This window comes from Antechinus flavipes, chromosome 2, assembly GCF_016432865.1.
Source record: "Antechinus flavipes isolate AdamAnt ecotype Samford, QLD, Australia chromosome 2, AdamAnt_v2, whole genome shotgun sequence".
NCBI lineage: Eukaryota > Metazoa > Chordata > Mammalia > Dasyuromorphia > Dasyuridae > Antechinus > Antechinus flavipes.
Window position 1 is genome coordinate 321,519,205 of NC_067399.1, and position 18,806 is coordinate 321,538,010.

Consider the following 18,806-nt stretch of genomic DNA (forward strand, 5'->3'; position numbering starts at 1 on the left):
TAAAGTGCCTGCCCTGAAGTCCAGAAGATTTATCACCTGAGTTCAAATCTGGCTTCAGACACTTACTAGTTGTTTGATCCTCAGAAAGTAACTGAGGCAAGAGCCAGAGAAACAGAAATAGAGAGAAAGAGAGAGACAATGAGAGACAGACAGAAACAGAGGGACAGAGACAGAAAAACAGAGAGAGACGGAGACACATAGAAAGACAGAGAGTGCGTTCCCATGAAGAAAGCAATTACCTAATTAACCTGTCCTTTGAGGATCTCTACTAGGCTCATGGATGAGGTTTAATGTTTGTAATAATCTGGTTGGGTACTGTAATATGAATGCTTTAGGCAGATACCAGTTATCTAACACAGCAGGACAAGGGTCCTACTAAGGTCTTCTGGTTAAAGCCCATTTAGAGGGGCATGAGATAACTGGGAAGAAACAAGACATTTTTATTCTAGTTCAGCTAAACTGAGACTTATCTCTTCTTTGACTTCTCAAAGCCAGGGAAAAATCAGGAAACAAATATCACTTAAAATTGTTTTGTCAGCTCTCCTGTTCCTATGAACCCTTTCAAGCCTGAAATAATTCTATGATACATTAGTATGGTAAACGAACCCTAAGATCCACCAATTCTGTTATACTGATAACCCCTTGAAAGCAGGCACTCTTTTGTCCTTTATATTCCCAGTGCTAAGTATAGTGCCTGGTGCATTGTTGTTCAATTGTGTCCAATTGTTTGTAACCCCATGGATCAACTGAGTACAGGGTTTTCTTGGGAAAAAAAAATCTGAAAGTTTTTTTTAACTTCCTTTTCTATTTTTTTATGCAGGAAAGGGTTAAATGACTTTTTCAGAGTCACACAGTTAGTAAGTGCCTGAATTCTGGTCTTTTTGACTCCAGAACTAGTGTTCTTTCCACTTCACCACCTAGATTCTTGAAGAATAGTGTTTAATAAATACTTTATTGAGTAATTGGTTGACTCTTAGAAATCTAGTTCAAATCCTTCCTGAAATATGAATCCTATAAGATATCTGTCAGAATCAATTGGTATAATAATCAGTCCATATCTCTCTTCACAGTTATTTGTTCTATTCAAAAACTGTTTAGTAAATGCTACTAGGCATAAGGCATTTTCATCTATAGATGCATGACATACAAAGTATATTGGAAGGTGTACTGCTGAAATAAGGGACACAATACTAAAATCCAGATCTACCAGTCTAGCAACCTTGTCAAAAAAGAAATAAATGTAATCTGACACGTTTTGTTCTTAGCCATTTCTTCAGTGGCCCTCATTAGGCCAGAGACAATGGAAAGCTGCCTTGAAGAGCATTATTTGATCTCACGGAATTCCCATTTCCCTCTCCCTTTTGAAAAAGATTGATTTATTGTTCTCTCAAGTTGTTATTATTATTACTATACCTCATCTCTATGTCCCATAAAGTAATGTCATCACTGATCCATGGATTAGAAGGTTCGGCTGGAGTTATCAAAGGATCATATTCCACATACTGTTCCGTATAAGCAATTAAGCTGCAACAGGGAGGGAAGGAGAGAGAAAAGAGACAAAGTCACCAATCACCATAGCAATGTTATGTCAGGGTCACAATCTTGTACTTCAAATGTCAATGAACTTACCTGACCAGATGCTAGGAATGAGAAGCAATTAGCAGGAGGCTTCATCTTATTCCCCAAACAATGGGGTCTCCCAAGGGCACCATTGTTCAGTAAAAGGAGAACATAGCCCAAGATTTATTTCTTCCCATCCCAAACTAGGTTTATGTCCATTCCTTCAAGTAATCCGAAATGGATTTGAAGTTTTAGAAGACAAGTGACCCATTATCACTCCATAGTTATGGAGTTATGGAGTTTTCTTCTCCACAGTTAAAAGAGCTAGAGGAATTCTAGTATGAGATGTAAAGACACAAATCTACTAGGAATGGAGGACATTGAAGTCTTTTAAAAGAAAGTATAATTGATCTTGAGTGAACTCCTCAATTTGTCCATTTCAATTTGCCAGCAATGCCATGTACTGCTCATATCATTACCTAAAACTGAAATTGCTTATGTATGATGGATTTTGCCAGAAGTGTGCAGGCAAATGTTTAGTAACTGGCTACTTGAAAAATGTATGAGGGGCACACACTTTAAAGTTTAGTCTGTATTATTGATGTTTTCTCTATCACTTAAGTTTAAACAATCAACAAAACAATAAATTAAGCCCCTGATTTGTGGCATTTGCTGATTTCTAAGGTGTAAAATCTTAACACAACATTTAACAATCACCTCTTGGTTCAAGCTGTTTTCATCACACTCTTGGAGTGTGCATGGAGGTACTACTGGCTCTGGAATTCCCTATTCTGTCATGGATGGAGTTGGGCTGGCTATACAAAATTTGGCTCAACAGAATCCCCAAAGCCTATTAGGAATTTCTTCATCTAAAACCTCATCTCACATTCCTGCTTAAACAAATATAAGTAAAAAGACTTCTCTTTAGCTAAGCTTAGAGTAAACAGCTTCAAAGTCTTTGGGGAGTGTCTTTGTTTGCCTTCCTTTTATATTATCCTCTCCCAACCCCAACCCTTTTCATTTAATCTACATGTTAAAAAAAAGTCATAAGAAGCTACTGATGGTTGAACAGATAACAGCAGGTTATTGCTAACCATTTGTGAAAGTTTCTTACTCCAACAGAGAAAACTCAGAGTGAAACCTGGGTAAGAGTAGAATTTCCACAGAACAGTAGTAAGAGTATTGAATTTCCATTTAAAGGACCTGAGGTCTAAACTCAGCTCTGCCACTTTATTTGACTTTGGCAAGTCACACGTTCTCTTTTGGAATTAGTTATCCAATCTATAAAATTAAGAGGTTGAATTAGATGGTTACTTCCAACTTTTAAGTGATCATTATGATCAAATATAATGGGGGGAGGAAGAAGACAGATTCATAAGAGTTAGCATTTATACAGGTCTTTGATGTTGGCAAAATGCTTTATAAATATTATCTTATTTTATCCTTACAACAACTTTTGGTGTTGTAGTGGTTTCTCATTTTATAAATGGGAAAACTGAAAATATGTGCCTTGCCCAGGATCACACAGCTATTAAATGTCTAAAGCAAGATTTTTATACAAGTTTTCCTGATTCTATGTCCCCAATTAAAGGCTCCAAACCAAGCCTTTCTTGTAGAATAAGAAAAAAGGGAAACACATTTAAAATGAAACTGATGATGAGGGAGGTAGGATCTAAGGATCCCCAGGTATGTTGTTCAAGTTCTAGGGAACATGTATCCCCTGAAAAGTAATTTATTTTTCAATTGAGTCTGATTCTCTGTGACTCCATTTGTATTTTTCTTGGTAAAGATACAGGACTGTTTTACTATTTTCTTCTCCAGCTCATTTTATAGATGAGGAAATCGAGGCAAACATCATTAAGTAATTTGTCCAGGATAACATAACTGGTAAGCATCTGAGGCCAGATTTAAACTTAGGAAAATAACTCTTCCTGATTGCAAGCCTAGAGCTCTATCCACTGTGCCACCTAAGTGTCCCTGAAAAGTAAACGAAGATACCAATCCGAATAAGTTTTAGGAATTGGATAGGTGCTTCCTTGATTAATGGTTCTTCCACATGTGTGAAAGTCTAACAACTACCTGAAAAGAAATCTTTTTATATGTTGTTCTTTTAAACCAAACCACATTGCTTTATTATAAGAGAAATGACAGCATATGCTGTAAGGGGCTTACAGAGAAAACTTAAGTGATGATTTTGAATCAAGGGATCACCAAGGACCAGAATTGGAAGGATTTTCTATTTAAGATAATGTAGGAGATAGGTTATTATACAAGCTGGAGGACAACAATCTATGAAAGCATGTATGCAACTATACCTGGAATTCTTAAGAATTCTAATAGAAAGGATAGAATTGATGAAATCTTATATCAACTTTTAATTTATTGAAATTTTTACATGATCACATAATCACCTTGGGGAAAAGAAGGGAGATCAGCCGGTCATCTTAAGAATGGAGACAGATAATTTTGCTTATGAACACAATAGGCAAGGGAAAATTAGGGCCTAGATCAAGAGGAAGGGCTTATGAGCATTGAAAGGTTCTCTGTATAGGACCAAAAAGTTATATTTTTTATTGTGGTGCAAGGAAGTGACTCTGCTGGTCAACAAAGAATAATCTTAAAATGTCAAAAAGTAACTAAGAAAATGTGATGTAAAGTTGCAGAGGTAGCTGCCTGCAAAGACCCCAAACTATGTAGTAAGTCAAGGAATAGTATGTTGCTTTAGCCATCTTAAGAGAAATAATAGAATGTGCTAAGAAGAGCTGGTGTGGAGAAAATGGCTGGATTAAGAGGTGAGCCTGGATCAAGAGACTGCATTTGATAGGACAAGGAAGGATTTTCTGTGTAAAACCATGTGAAATGTGGGATACTATCTAAGCTAGAAAGCCATAGCCATGAGAACACTCTGTGTGAATGTGACTAGAATTCCAAGAGAATGTTCACACTAAAAAAAAAAAAAGAAAAAAAGGAAAGAAAGAGCGATGAAGGTCACAAGGAGAAGGAGATGAAGCTGTCCATAAAGCTCTTAGTTGTGTATATTGGCAAAAAAGATACTCCAAAAGAAAATTTTCCAACCTTAAAGTTAATATAATAGACAGAAGTCAGTAGGGAACATGAAATGGAAGTAGGATGGAAAAGACCCTTGAGATCAGAGGATCTGGATTCAAATCCTAACTCTGCCACTTACTACTTATGTGATTTCACATGAGTAAATTCAGTTTTTTTTTTTTTTTTTTTAGTTATGTCTGCCTCTTCATAACTCATTTGGGGTTTCCCTGGCAGAAATACTCGAGCAGTTTGTCATTTCCTTCTCCAGCTCATTTTATGGATGAGGAGCTAAAGTAAACAAGGTTACTTGACTTATGTAGGATCACACAGCTAAGCAGTGTCTGAAGCCAGATTTGAATTCATGAAGAAAGTTTTCCTGACTCCTGGCTCAGCACTCTTATTATTATTATTATTATGGCACTTAAACATCATTGCATTTAACTTTGAAAAAAAAAGCTAGAAAAAGTGGTTTAAGTTTTATATTTTCCATCTGCAACTGTTCCAAATGCCTTAGCTTTGTAACAAAGAAAGATTTAACACTTAGAGGGATGACAATGAATCTGACAATTCTATATGTATGTTTTGTGAATGAGAGTGGGAACAAACATGGAGAAGAACAAGGTAAACAAAGACAGAATGTGATTTCCAGAGCATGGAGAACAACAAACTACAGGCTACAGGTACATTGAAAGTGGGGGTGGGGGGATGGACATGCTTTACAAATATTTTCTTTTTTGAGCTTCACAACAACCTGAGAGGGATTCTCTTAACCTCATTTCATAGATGAGGAAAATGAAACAGATTGAGGTTATGTGACTCGCCCAGGATCATACAGCTAGTGAATGCCTGAGTCTTAGTTGAATTTGGGTCTTCCTGACCTTACTGTATCTACTATGTCATAAGTATCAACATAATGTATCCACTATGCCATCTTGTTGCCTAAATTCTGAGAAAGTAACAAGAATATTTTAGAAAGATGATACATATAGATAGATTTAAATAACAAAAATTATAAACATCACATATATAATATAGATTATGTATTATATAATATGACATAAGTATTTTATATAATATATATTATATACAAAATAATAATACATAATATATAAGTATAATTCATATTATAGTTAACATATTTATATTCTATATTATACATGATAATTATAATTTATACAAATTATATTATAAATGATATATTTATATTTATATTATAAAATGTATATACACATCTATATGAAAAAAATTTTCAAAGTTAAACAGACTCATGAAAACAAAGTCATTAACAGAAAACAATGTAGGATAGTAGAAAGAATGGTGAATTTGGAATCAGTAAACCTAAATTAGAATCTTGACTCTGCTATTGTTTATCTGACCTTCATCAACTAAACTCTCTTCTTTGGATCTCAGTTTTCTCATCTATAAAATTAAAGAATGGGACTAGATGCTTCCTTAAGGTCCAACCTAGTGTTAGAACTAAAAGAACAATTCTCAGTAAAAAGCAATAGGAAGGAAAATTGGAAACCAAGAAAATGGTAGAAATCTTTTGGTCCACAGATTCTCTTTTCTTCTAATGGCTTCTGTCATGTAATGCATAAAGCAAAATGAAATCTGATTAAGATAGAAAATGGTCAAAACTCTGGAGATGCAGAGAGAAAAGGAAACTCAAGGATTTGGCATGCTGGTCTCATTAGTTTTGATTATAAAATTACTTGACATTTGATTATAGAGTGTAGAACTTTGTAGGCTACAAGGCCCTGTAGTAATGAAGCATTTCTTATCTTGTCACCCCAGAGAAATCTGTTCAATAAAAATACTCATGAGGATAAGTGAGATAACATGTGAGGTATCAGAGCTCTCTGGAAAAATAGGAGCACTCCAATACCAAGACATCATGACTAGGACCTCCTTGTTCTGTTAATGCTGGCCCCTGATTTAATTGCAATTGACCTGGCTATAGCATTTCCTCAAGTCTTTCCTTAATACTTAGCAAGGTTTGAGAGAAAGAATGGAAGAGCTGGTTGTATCCTGAACCATAGGTAAGATGTAATGACCTCCCTTCTGACTTCATTTGGTTATGACGGCAATGCTTGTGTTTTTTGCTCTAGAAATTATATTAAGGTGACACACTTTCATCACCATAGTCCTTAGTCCCATGCTGTCTTATCTCATTTCATTAATTACATTTCATGAGCTCTGTGGGCCAGGAGTCAGAGGAAGAAGCAACCTCAATCCCAGAGATGGGCTTAGTGAGATGAGGTTGAAAAGAAATGAGTTCCACAATTGGCTGTGAAAATTAAATCGTCCCTAATAATATGAATGAGGGGCCAATGCAAAAGGCAAGCATTTCTATTTGGGGATAGGGTGATGTGATGACTTTAAGCAGGACTGGGGCTTGCCTTAGTAAGACCATTTCTGGGGGAACCAGAGAGTACAGGTGTACAGGAAAGCACAGAAGCTTCTCAATCATTTTGGGAAAATAACAGGATCATAGTGTCAGTCCTGAAAGGGACCTATTGTTTAAAGGAGAAATCTCAGGCCTCAGGTAGAATCACTTATTCAGTATCACACAGGTTGGATGGGGAAGAGCTGAGATTAAAACTCAGATTCTCTAACTCCAGGTTCAGTGTTTTTTTCTGCTGAAAAGCAGTGTAGACTACCTCTCCCATGATGGTGATAATAGGATCACCTTTCCTTCATTTGTCTCAAGCATTCTCCATGTGAGCAGAAAAAGATTTAATGGAAATCAATCCTAAAAAGATGTTATGCCAAAGAATATTATATAATACACACACACACACACACACACACACACACACACACACACACACACCATAGAATGCTACAGCTTATACACGGCAATCATGCACAATGATATATAGTTGTATGTGTGTAGCCAGACAACACAGAATAACAAATGAGTGATTGTACTAAAGTCAGAAGAAAGCTGGGTTCAAATTCTGCCTGATGCTGCCAGCAGTGAAACTAGGGGCTTATCATTTCTAAGCCTCAGTTTCTTCACTTATAAAATGGGGATAATACTATAACCCTCAAGTGTTGTTGTGAGGATCAAATGAGGTGATGGATATATGTTGCAAGCTTTTAAAGGCACTATATAAATATTATTTTAAAATTATTTTTATTTTTAAACTTGTTCTCATCTTTTTTTGATATCGTTCAGTTAGGAATATCCTGACAAGTTTTTAAAAAATATATTAATATTCTTTTTTTCTCCCTCCCTCCCTTCCTTCCTTCCTTCTTTCCTTCCTTCCTTCCTTCTTTCCTTTCTTCCTTCCTTCCCAGTAGTTAAAGTATCTGCCTTGGAGTTAGGAAAACTCATTTTCCTGAGTTCAAATTTGTTCTCAGATGCTTCCTAGCTGTGTGATCCTGGGCAAGTCACTTAACCCTGTTTGCCTTAGTTTTCTTATCTGTAAAATGAGCAGGAAATGGCAAAGCACTCCAACATCTCTGCCAAGAAAACCCGAAATGGGTCATAAAGAACTGGGCACAACAAAAAATGACTTAACGGCAACATCTATAATTTTTCTAATATTCTTTTTTGCTTAAAGTCCAGTGGATTAATGCATAGGTAGATGTGCTTTTTGTAACTGAATCTTTAGGACCTCAGCTTTGGCTCTCAAAAATATCTTTGGGACAATCACAGTGACAGGCAGGACGATGAGGATGATATATGCTCTATCTTGTTCCTACATCATTTTTACTTATCCCACTGTATTTCTATATTATGAGAGTTTTTTATTCCATATAGTTTTAAGATGATTTGACATCTATTAAAATGTTGCTTTTAACATTTTATGGATCAATGTTAGGTCTAGGAATTGGGAAACAGTTCTGTGTTAATTGTCCTGTTCTATGATTATTATCTCATTCTTCTATTTTTTTGATGGAATTCAGATAGAGAGAGTCCTGGGATATATTTCTGCAATTTCTGGTAGCTATTATCTGATCCTCAATCATTGTCATAAATCTTTTTTGTCTCTCTAAAAACAAATCCAAAAATAAAAACACCCTCCCACCACTCCTTCATTTGACACTACTTGTTATTAGTTTTGTCCAACTAATATATTGTTGGGTGAATATAGGTATCTATTATTATAGTTATTATTATTATGGGCACACATGGGTGCACACACAAAAAATCCATGCATTGTAGCATTATTTGTAACTGCATTTGTAATATACAGAGATCACTGTTCTAATATCCTCAATCATTCAGATTGAACGGGCATTGCCCTAGTCATACGGAAACCTTTTAAAGATTTTAGCTTAAAAAGGCCAAGATCTTCCACTGCATTCAGGGCCATCTCTGGTTATCCTCATCTATATCTGGCCACTGGAACCAGTTGGCTCTGCAGAGGAAAGTGGGTTAGTGACCTTGCACAGCCCTCCCTCACTTAAATCCAACTCACTTACATGTCATGGCATCCCCACCCTGATGTTGTGGTCCTCTTTGAGAATGGAAGACAAACAACAACGACAACAACAACATTCAGACTCCAGCCAGCACAAGAAAATAAGCAAAAAAGGCTTTGGCAAAAACAAAATCAATGTATTTAATGCTCAGGATTAAAAAAAAAAAATGTTCAGTCATTTAGTTATGTCTTATTATTCTTAACCTTGTGGACCATAGCGGCCAATAGTGCCTTGCCATTTCCTTCTCCAGCTCATTTTACAGATGAGAAAACTTAGCCAAACTAAGATAAATGACTTACCCAGCTGATATGACCTAAGTCTGAGGCGAGATTTGAACTCAGAAAAATGAGTCTTCCTGGTTCCAGGCTCAGCACTCTGTGCACTATGGCGCCACCTAGCAGCCCTAATTCTATCCTATAGGAGGTTCTGGATGTTATTACATTTTCCCCATAGAGGACTGTATTGTTTAGTAGATACCACGTCTCCTCTCCTCTCTCTGTGAGCTCTGTGAATTCAGAAATGATTTTTTTTTACTATCTTTGCATCTTTCTTAGTACTAAACAGCGCAAAGTTAGGGCTTGTTGAAAGACTGACTAAATAGGGTTATATTAAATAAGACCTGAGTTCAAATCTGTCTTAAGACACAATCTATGTTACTTTAAGCAAGTCACTAATCTCTTCTTGACCACTGCCTCATCCATTAAATGGGAATGATAATAATAGCGTGTACCTCTCAAGATTGCTATGAGATATTTTTAAAACTCATTACAAACCTTAAAATGCTTTATAAATGATAACTACTATTAATATAATTATTATTTAAGAAGATAGGGCTATGAGATATACACCAACTTTTAGAAAAGATTCTATGAAGAATGACTAAAATGTAAAATATTTGCCTCTAAAATTGAAAATTTTTTTATACAGGAGCATGATGAGTCATGATGACTTGTCATTAACAGTGGCACCAAAGAGGGATTGACAATGAAGGAAAAGATAAGCATTTCTAATAAGTCCAAACCAGAGTCATTTTGTTTTTTTAGAAATTCTTGAGGAGTCCATGAATAAATTTTGGAAGTTAAACATTTGAGTGGGAAAAATATCATATCCCTATTTTCATTAACTTCTAACTGAAATTTGGCATTTCTTTCAATGATACATATAGGAAACAAAGCATTATTCTAAGCAGGGTCCACAGATTTCACCAAGGGAATCATACATTGCATAGGAAACGTTAAGAACCACTGGTTCAGAGAGAGATCTTCAGAAACCAGGGCTTCTAAGACTAGGGGAAAGAATAAGGGCATTACCACAGAAAATGAGCCACCACCCTCTCCTCATTCCTTGGCTTCTGATTTTTAGCTGATCCAGGACCAGACCCTCTCACTCTGTTTATCTGGTTCCTCCTGCTTTTCCTAAGAAGCCCCTTTATTTCAGCTGCAAAGGCCCTCTGTATCTCTACACAGCTATCCCCAAGGCCCATCCTTTCTGTTCCTATGGAACTATGTGAATAACAATGCCTTTGTCTCCTGGGGATGAAGTCCTTTGCCTGATGGCTTTAGTTTAATTAACATTTATCACCTGGAGCAGGTCCAGGGAAACCAGATCCATGATGTGTGTGTGTGTGTGTGTGTGTGTGTGTGTGTGTGTGTGTGTGTGTTCACCTGAGAAGAGCTCTGCTTACACCTCAGGTGAACAGTAACACCCAAACACAGCTGCCAGAAAGATACCCATTAGCATGGTGAGCAATATTCTTCTTCTTCTCCTCACCCAGACAACCCCTTTCCATAGACACTGACAAATGGTGAGTCTGGGATGCTTTATCTCTTGCTAACATTCCTCCTTTCCTTTGCCCTTTTCTCCCTGGGAGTTTCCTTATGGCTCTCATGAAAAACCTTTGTGTCACTTTGAAAAGTTGCCAGTTGTCACTGCATCACATAAAATCTGGCTTTCACTGGGCGGGGCCCCCTGAGAGCTCTGTGCTGTGAAGTGAGAAGTAGTCAGTTGGAATAATCCCTTCAATTTGAGCAGTCTCTCAAGCATAATTAGACCATACCAGGTGAGGGTTCCTCACCGACACTAATATAAATAAACAAACACTAGGACTGTGCCAGTCTGCTCTTCCTATTCCCGGCCCCTTCCCACTTTTTTGCTCCCACCTTTTTTGTTTTCCCTAAAGGAAGAAATACCATAATTGGTGCCATAACACACTTCCATGCCACTCTGGATAAGGCCCCTATAGTATAAGCCCTCTTCCTAATGACCGGGGTAACAAATGACTACCCTGAACCAAAAAGCAAAGAAATTAGATCGTGTTTATTTCAATGATGGAAAAGACTATAACTGAAGTCCACAATAACAATGCATGTTGGAGATGGTACAGAGCACAGGTGACAAGCTCACAGATGTAGAGCTGGAAGGGACCTCAGAGGCCCTCTAGTCCAAATTCTTCATTTGACAGATAGGAAGTGGAAAGCCAGACAGCTCAAGTGATTTGCCTATGTACCTCGGTTTATCTAAGAGACCAGAATTAAGAAAAGGTGATTGATGGACAAAGACAAGCTTTTGGTTCTTATGGAATGAAGCAGTATTTGTGGAATTCTGGGAAAGGGCAGTGGATGCATTTAATTGCTCCCCAGACACTTTAGGCTTTTTTCTTCACAGAATTCTTCCTGGATAAAGGGAACTGCAGCAACATCTCTAAAGGCAATTGTAGAGAACCTGTCTTTTTGCCACAAGACCATTATGCTCTAAAGAAAATATCAATATGGCTGCAGAAGCCACAAAATGTTCCTAAAATTAACCAAGGTTACAATTTCAGAGTAAATGATACTTATGCTGCCAACTGACCTTCTGCCCTTCATAGCATTAAGCATTTGCTTAAGGAATACATGAATAGTCTCAAACCAGCAAGTACTTAAGTCTTCTGGTGAAGTTGGAGGATAACTCATTTCTTAGTTTAGTGGGAATTTTTCTTGGTTTCAATAAGATTTTAAACTTGACTATTTCCATTCAAATATAACTTAGAAAACAATCCAAATGTCTGAAAATAATGATTCTAGGGAGTAAAGGATCAATCAATAAATTGATGAGACTACAAGCTGAATCATGTGAAATGTAGTAGAATATAAATTGCTTAAAGTTAGGGACTGTTTTCAAATTGATAAGCATTTATTTAGCTCCTATTATGTGTCAAACACCACACTAAGTACTTTGGTCTTTATATCACCATAGCTTAAGACAATATCTGGCATATAATAGGCACTTGATAAGTAAATGTATATTGATGAATTTTAAAAGACTTAGGTCTAATGATATCACAACTAACCATGATTCTAAAGAACTGATGAGGAAGCATCAGTCCTGACAGAGAAGTGATAGACTCAAGAAATAGAATGACCATGCAGTTTTTGACTGGCCAGTGTATACATAACCATTCATATTCTTAGAAGGCTTTTGTTTTTCTATTGAAGGGAGGTGAGAAGTGAGAGAAAGTAAATGCTTATGAATTAAAAAAATTAAGTTAAAATGCTTGTTGATTGACTGAAGGTGTGAACATGCCCAATGGCACCATTTTGAGAAAAATAAGGACATCTTATTACTTAATCTGGATGATCCAGAAACATCCCACATCCAATCCAAATTTCCTATGTGAAGGAAAAAAAAGAAACATTTTTCTATTGCTTCTAATGAATATTTGCATTTGACTTACAGTCTTGGCGCCTTTAGATATTAATGATCTCAGGGACAGCATATGGATCAACAAATGTTCACTTTGGGATACCCTTGCTAGATTTATTCCAAAAAATTCACCAAGTGACCTTGCTTTCTTTCAGTAGAGTTGAAATACAGCTTATTTAGTGGGCAAAATTAAGTCTCTAGTAAGATAACTGGGCAAAGCTGGCTACTTATAAAGCTTATATTCCAATGGTATATGCCAAGTATTTCCAACTTCCAAATTTTTTCTTTACAGTCTTCTTTACAATTGGATGGAATCCAATGAATGGTACTTTGGAATCTTATAACTTTTTTTTTGGGGCATTTTTTAAAAATTATAGCTATTTATTGACAGAATATAGAATCTAATAACTTTTGGTGATCATATCTCCTGCTTATAGAAATAATATTTCATAGGACACACGGAAGTTCCTTTTCCACTATTAAAAGAATTTGAGAATTTTTTACATGGAAAGGGAACAAATTTTAAAAAAAAAATCAAAAAAGCACATCAGATAACTTATAAGGAACTGTTTTTCTCTTCAGTGACTATTCCCTTTTAAAGATTTTTAGAGTTTATATATGCTTTCTTGTGACACCAGAGAAGGGTGGTAAGACTCGGTAGTTGTTGTCTTAAATAAACTGGTATCAGTCTATTAGACTTGGATTTTGACTCAGTAAATCGACACTTGACATCCTGATCCTGGTTCATGCCCATTTTATGAACCCAGAAGAAAGTAATCATATCAACAGTAGACTTACCTTTCAGCTACTTTGGACATCTTTAAACAATGCCTGTCTATCTGTGAAGTCAAAAATGTTATCTGAGGAAAGAGATGATAGGAATGTTAATGCTGAACCAGAATGCTCTTCCCCTTCCTCTCTACCAATCTAGTCTACATTACATTCCACCTCCAAATCTAGACACTCCAAGAAGCTTTCTTCAAAAATTTCCATTTAAAATGTTTCTTTCCTTTATCTTTTATAACAGATGAATAATGGATTTTTCCTTTTGTTTTCCATTTTATGTATGATTTTACATTATAAATTTTATATCTCAAGATTGTTAGTTTCTTAGGGGCAATGTCCATGTTTTATTTATCTTTTGGATAATTTGCCTAGAACAGTTGCTAGACCTGTAAAAGTCTTTTATTTACTCTGAATCTCATCAGCAGTTATATCCATAGTCTTTTTGGTTGTTTCTTCTCTTCTCTCCCTCCCTTCCTTCTCTTCTCCCTTCCTTCCTTTGTTCCTTCCTTCGTTCCTTCCTTTGTTCCTTCCTTCCTTCCTTCGTTCCTTCCTTCCTTCCTTCCTTCCTTTCTTTCTTCTTTCCTCCCCTCCCTTCTTCCTTTTCTTCCTCCCTCCCTTTCTCCCTCCCTCCCTTCCTTCCTCCTTTCCTTCCTCTCTTCCTCCCTTCTTTTTCCCCATCTCTCTTTTTTCACCAGAATTATAATTTTATCAGATAAGCAGTTTTCAGTATGGAACTTCTTAGATCAATGAAGAACAGCAACTATTCTGAAACTTATAATAGCCTCAGAAATTATTCTAGGGTCATGAAAAAAATAAGTAACTTGCATCTTGCTACACAACCTTTATGTGTCAGAAGCTGCTTTTGACTTTCTAAGTTCAGCTCTGACAAACTATCCTTTGTACTACCTTTTCTTTATTTAAATACACAAATAATTTAAATATAATTATTCCAATCTCATTTCATAGGAAAATCAGGTCAATTCAATTCAATAAAATATAGCGACTATTTCATTTTTATCTCTGTACCCCAAGCATTTATCATATGGTAGATGTTTAATAAATGCTCTCTGAATTGAATTAAATAACTATGTTGATATATATATATATGTATATATATATATATGTATTCTCTTTTCAAAGAGACAATATACTTCTCAAGGATAGAGCATTCATCTGCATTCACTTAGTATTATGCTCTGTATACAGTAGATGCTAAATTGTTGCACGGGATTTGTCTGAGGCCACATATCATGACTATTATAAGTGAGCAGTAACACAAAGTGTAATATGTAGTTAACTCAGTTAATCTTCCCTCTTTGGATTGATGAGTATCTGGCATATAGTAGGCATTTAGTAAAAATTTATTGGCTGACTGACTGGACTACTGATCTTGGAGAAAAGTAACACCTACTTAATGGATTCTGAGAAGGGAATAGGTAGAGGAACAGCAACCATTTTTTCCAAGCCTTGACACTCAGAATCACAGAAACAAAAGCTATTAGTTCTAATCTGCTATTTCTTTTGGAGAACATCACCTTTTTTTAAAGGAATTCTTTGAACCAATAACACATAATTATATCTTTATAGAAAAATCAGAGCACAGATAGAAAAATTTAAGAGAACAACTTTCTTCTCTGTAGCCAGCTTGGATATGGGAAGACTATAATTATGGCTGTGTGACTGTGAGCACTTGGCAGTTGGGTGACGTCAGGAAAACCTGAGTTCAAATCTGGCTGCAGACAATTCCCAGCTGTGTCACCCTGGACAAGTCACTTCACCCTGATTGTTTCAATTTCCTCATCTGTAAAATGAACTGGAGAGGAAATGACAAACAACTCTAGTGTTTTTGTAATAAAACTCTAAAAAGGGTCTTGAAAATTTAGACATGACTGAAATGATTGAACAAGACTATGAGCATGACACTTAATCTTTCATTGTTTCAGGCAACTTTCTGAGATTTATGATTTCACTCATCGGGGGAACTCCTGGTGTGAAAGCTCTATTTTTTTTAATATAAGTCTATACCAATTTCCCTTTCTCCCCACCAACAATGCAGAATGAGAAGTGTTCTTGCTGAAAGACCTCAGGCCAGTTATGTTCCAAAGAGTATCATTGATTTAGATGTGGAAGGTACCATAGAGGTCATCTAAACTAATCCTTTCATTTTATAGATGAGCCTCTTTGAGACTCAGAGAGAAATTATGTGACATGTACAACAAAGAGCCTTTGCTCCTTCCAAAGTCAATGTTTTTCCACTATACCATGCTGCCTAGAGAATGTCCCTAGAAATCTAGAAACTTGCTCATCTTTTTTTTTTAATACTATGCTTTGATCTATATTCAATCTTCATAATTCTGTCTGGATGTGAATGGCACTTTCTATCACAAGTCTTTTGGAATTGGCTTGAATCACCTCATTGTTGAAAAGAGCCCAAGTCCATCACAGTTGATCATCACATAATCTTCTTATAGCTATGTACAATGTTCTGTTGGTTTTGCTCACTTCACTTAGCATCAGTTCATGCAAGTCTTTCCAGGCTTTTCTGAAAACACCCCGTTAATTGTTTCTTATAGAACAATTCTATTCCATTATATTTATGCACCCTAACTTATTCAGCCATTCTCCAGCTGATGGGCACCCACTCAGTTTCCAGAAACTTGCTCAACTTTTTGAACTTAAACATAAACAGTTTCACTTGCATCCTCTGAGGTTTTAGGAACTGTCATGAATAATTCATACACCTACCTGTTTTCGGATGTCCTCTTTTGTAGTTTTTCTGATTGGCTGGGTAGGTATATGCACAGGACTTTGGGACTGAGATTCTTCTGTCACTCCATACACTGACTAGAAAAGAAGGGAAATATGAGGAATTCAGATGCCCTTAGGAATCAGTACCTTCTTTTCTCCTCATTGGCAGTGGTCTTTCTATAACATCTGACACATTTCTCCAGGCACAGGAATAAAAGAAAGAATGTCACATCTATTCACAGAACTATGGTGATTTCTAGTCTCAGTTTCCCTCCCCTGCCAAGTACAGTTTTTAAGGATAACTGAAGGTTAAATGGCAACATATCACAATCTGAGGGAGGTGAAATTGTAATATAGCATGATTTTAGGGAGTAGTCTTCTTATAATTCCTTAGTTCCTGCCAAGAACAGGTGCATGGACTGAAACCAAACCAAAATAGATTGTTCTGCCAAAGTTAAGCCAATGTTATTGATGCACCGAGGTCATGATAAACTTAACCAATGAAGAAATAAGAGGACGACAGTTTTGAAAAATAGTTGTATTGAAATAAGTTCTGAGAAATTTTTGTTCAGTCATTCTGACTCTGTGACCTTGTGGACCAACTGTCCATGGGGTTTTCTTGGCAAGGATACTGGAGTGGTTTGCCATTTCCTTCACCAGTTTTATGCAGGCAGAAGTTAAGTGACTTGTACAGCTAGTAAATGTCTGGCATCACCTAGCTGCCTGAGAAATAGCCATATTGAAGTAAGTTCTGAAAAATAGTTGTATTACACATTCTTCATTGTTTGTATAAAAAAAGAGCCCTTTGTATTTCTCTTACTGTAGTCCCTTTGGCAAGTTGTGCTTACAATCATGGACTCTGAAAGCTCCTATTTTCCCCTTTAAATAAACGATTTCATTAAAGGTTGTCTTCACATAGGTTCACTTTAGTCTAACTATTTGTAGCTGTGACATAAGATTTCTTTTCCTGAGAGGATAGATCAATAACTTATGGACAAAAGGCTCAGTGGTATGATGATTGAATTTTATTAAGTCCTATACACCCACAGATAGAGAGAGATTTGTCTACCAACATGTGGAGTACCTCTTCTTATTCTCTGTCCTTTGTTCTCAAGAAGATGAAAGACATCACAAGGAGAATGTCTTGACTTGTGTTTGACTAAGGGAACCTTCTCACAAGCTGAAAGGAGTAATTTTAGGAGAAATAATAATATTTGATATTTTATATAGCACCTTAAGTTTTGGAAAATTATTCACATATATAATCTCATCTGAGCTCCACAACAACCCTGTAAAGAAGATACTATTGGTCTTATAATTGCTATTTTACAGATAAAGAAATTGAATCTCCAAGAGCTTTCTTGTCCAAATAGTACTGGAGGTAGAATTCATAAGTGAAACTTGTTGATTCCAAATTTAGTACTCTCATAAATAGGCTATCATAAATAAAAGAATTATGTCTTCTGAGGGTATTCATGACATAAATTTTTTTTTAAATTCAGCTAAATGAACTGACATTTTTGATCTTTGGGGAATTCTTCATCCTACATTCTTTATTCTACATCATACATTACACAATGGAGTATGATGCAAAGAACTGAATTATCTTACTCATTTCTCATGACAGCTGAAGAGTATTCATGACATAGAAGCATTTTAAATTTAGTTAAATGGGTTGACCTTTTTGACTTACTGGGAATTCTTCATTCTATGTCATAATTAAAATGTGGAATATAATGCAACAGAACTAAAATACTCAGAATGCAAATGGATCTGAGATTTCATCCATGTGAATATTCCCTTCACAGATGCAGATAGAAACCCATTCTTGCTTGCCTATCTTGTGGGACTTTTGTCCATGTCTCCTCATAATTCTGACCCTGTAGGGATAGGACTTTGTTATATCAATGAAGGATAAAAAATAGAGAGAAAAGAGTGGTTTCAATTTTATAACTAGATTTCATAGTGGGAAAAGAAGGAATATTTTAGACTTTATTCCTTACCTTATGAGGTTTAACATAATTGCTTATACTTTATATAGTACTTGATGTTTACCAATCACTTTGATTGGTATGTCATTCATTTCTCATGGCAGTTGAAGGTAGATAGTGTCAGTATTATGTTTCTATTTACAAATGAGAAAACTGGAGTTTTGAGATTATAAGGTCATATAAGTCAGTAAGTAGCACAATTGGTCCTCAAACCAAATTCCAGAGTTCCTTCAGCAACAAATAAATCCTCCCTTGAGAGTCAGTCAGAATGGTGGGTTGTTTGAACCAAGGCTTAATCCTCATGTGGTGTTTAATGAGGACCCATGTAAAGAAGGGGGCCTTGGATGACAGTCATGGTTCCCTAAAAATGAAATACTTCTTGATTTTACAGTATATTGCCCAAACAACAGGAAGATTTAGAGAGTATTCATGACATAGAAACATTTTAAATTCAGCTAAATGAGCTGACCTTTTTGACCTTCTGGGGATTCTTCATCCTACGACATTTTCTGATATCCATTTCTGTTGTATTCACACAACCTGGCTGAGAAAGGAATC

General features: G+C 36.0%; 1 protein-coding gene across 3 annotated transcripts in view; it reads right to left on the minus strand.

The window, feature by feature from the left end:
• RGS6 (regulator of G protein signaling 6) overlaps positions 1-18,806 on the minus strand; it is a 643,116-nt gene that overhangs the window by 100,978 nt on the left and 523,332 nt on the right. For all 3 annotated transcript variants that reach the window (XM_051977664.1, XM_051977666.1, XM_051977665.1), the window contains exons 10-13: positions 18,718-18,792; positions 16,255-16,353; positions 13,522-13,583; positions 1,414-1,524 (exon numbers count right to left, since the gene is read on the minus strand). In XM_051977664.1, the coding sequence (XP_051833624.1) occupies positions 1,414-1,524; positions 13,522-13,583; positions 16,255-16,353; positions 18,718-18,792 (347 nt within the window). The remainder of the gene's footprint in view (positions 1-1,413; positions 1,525-13,521; positions 13,584-16,254; positions 16,354-18,717; positions 18,793-18,806) is intronic.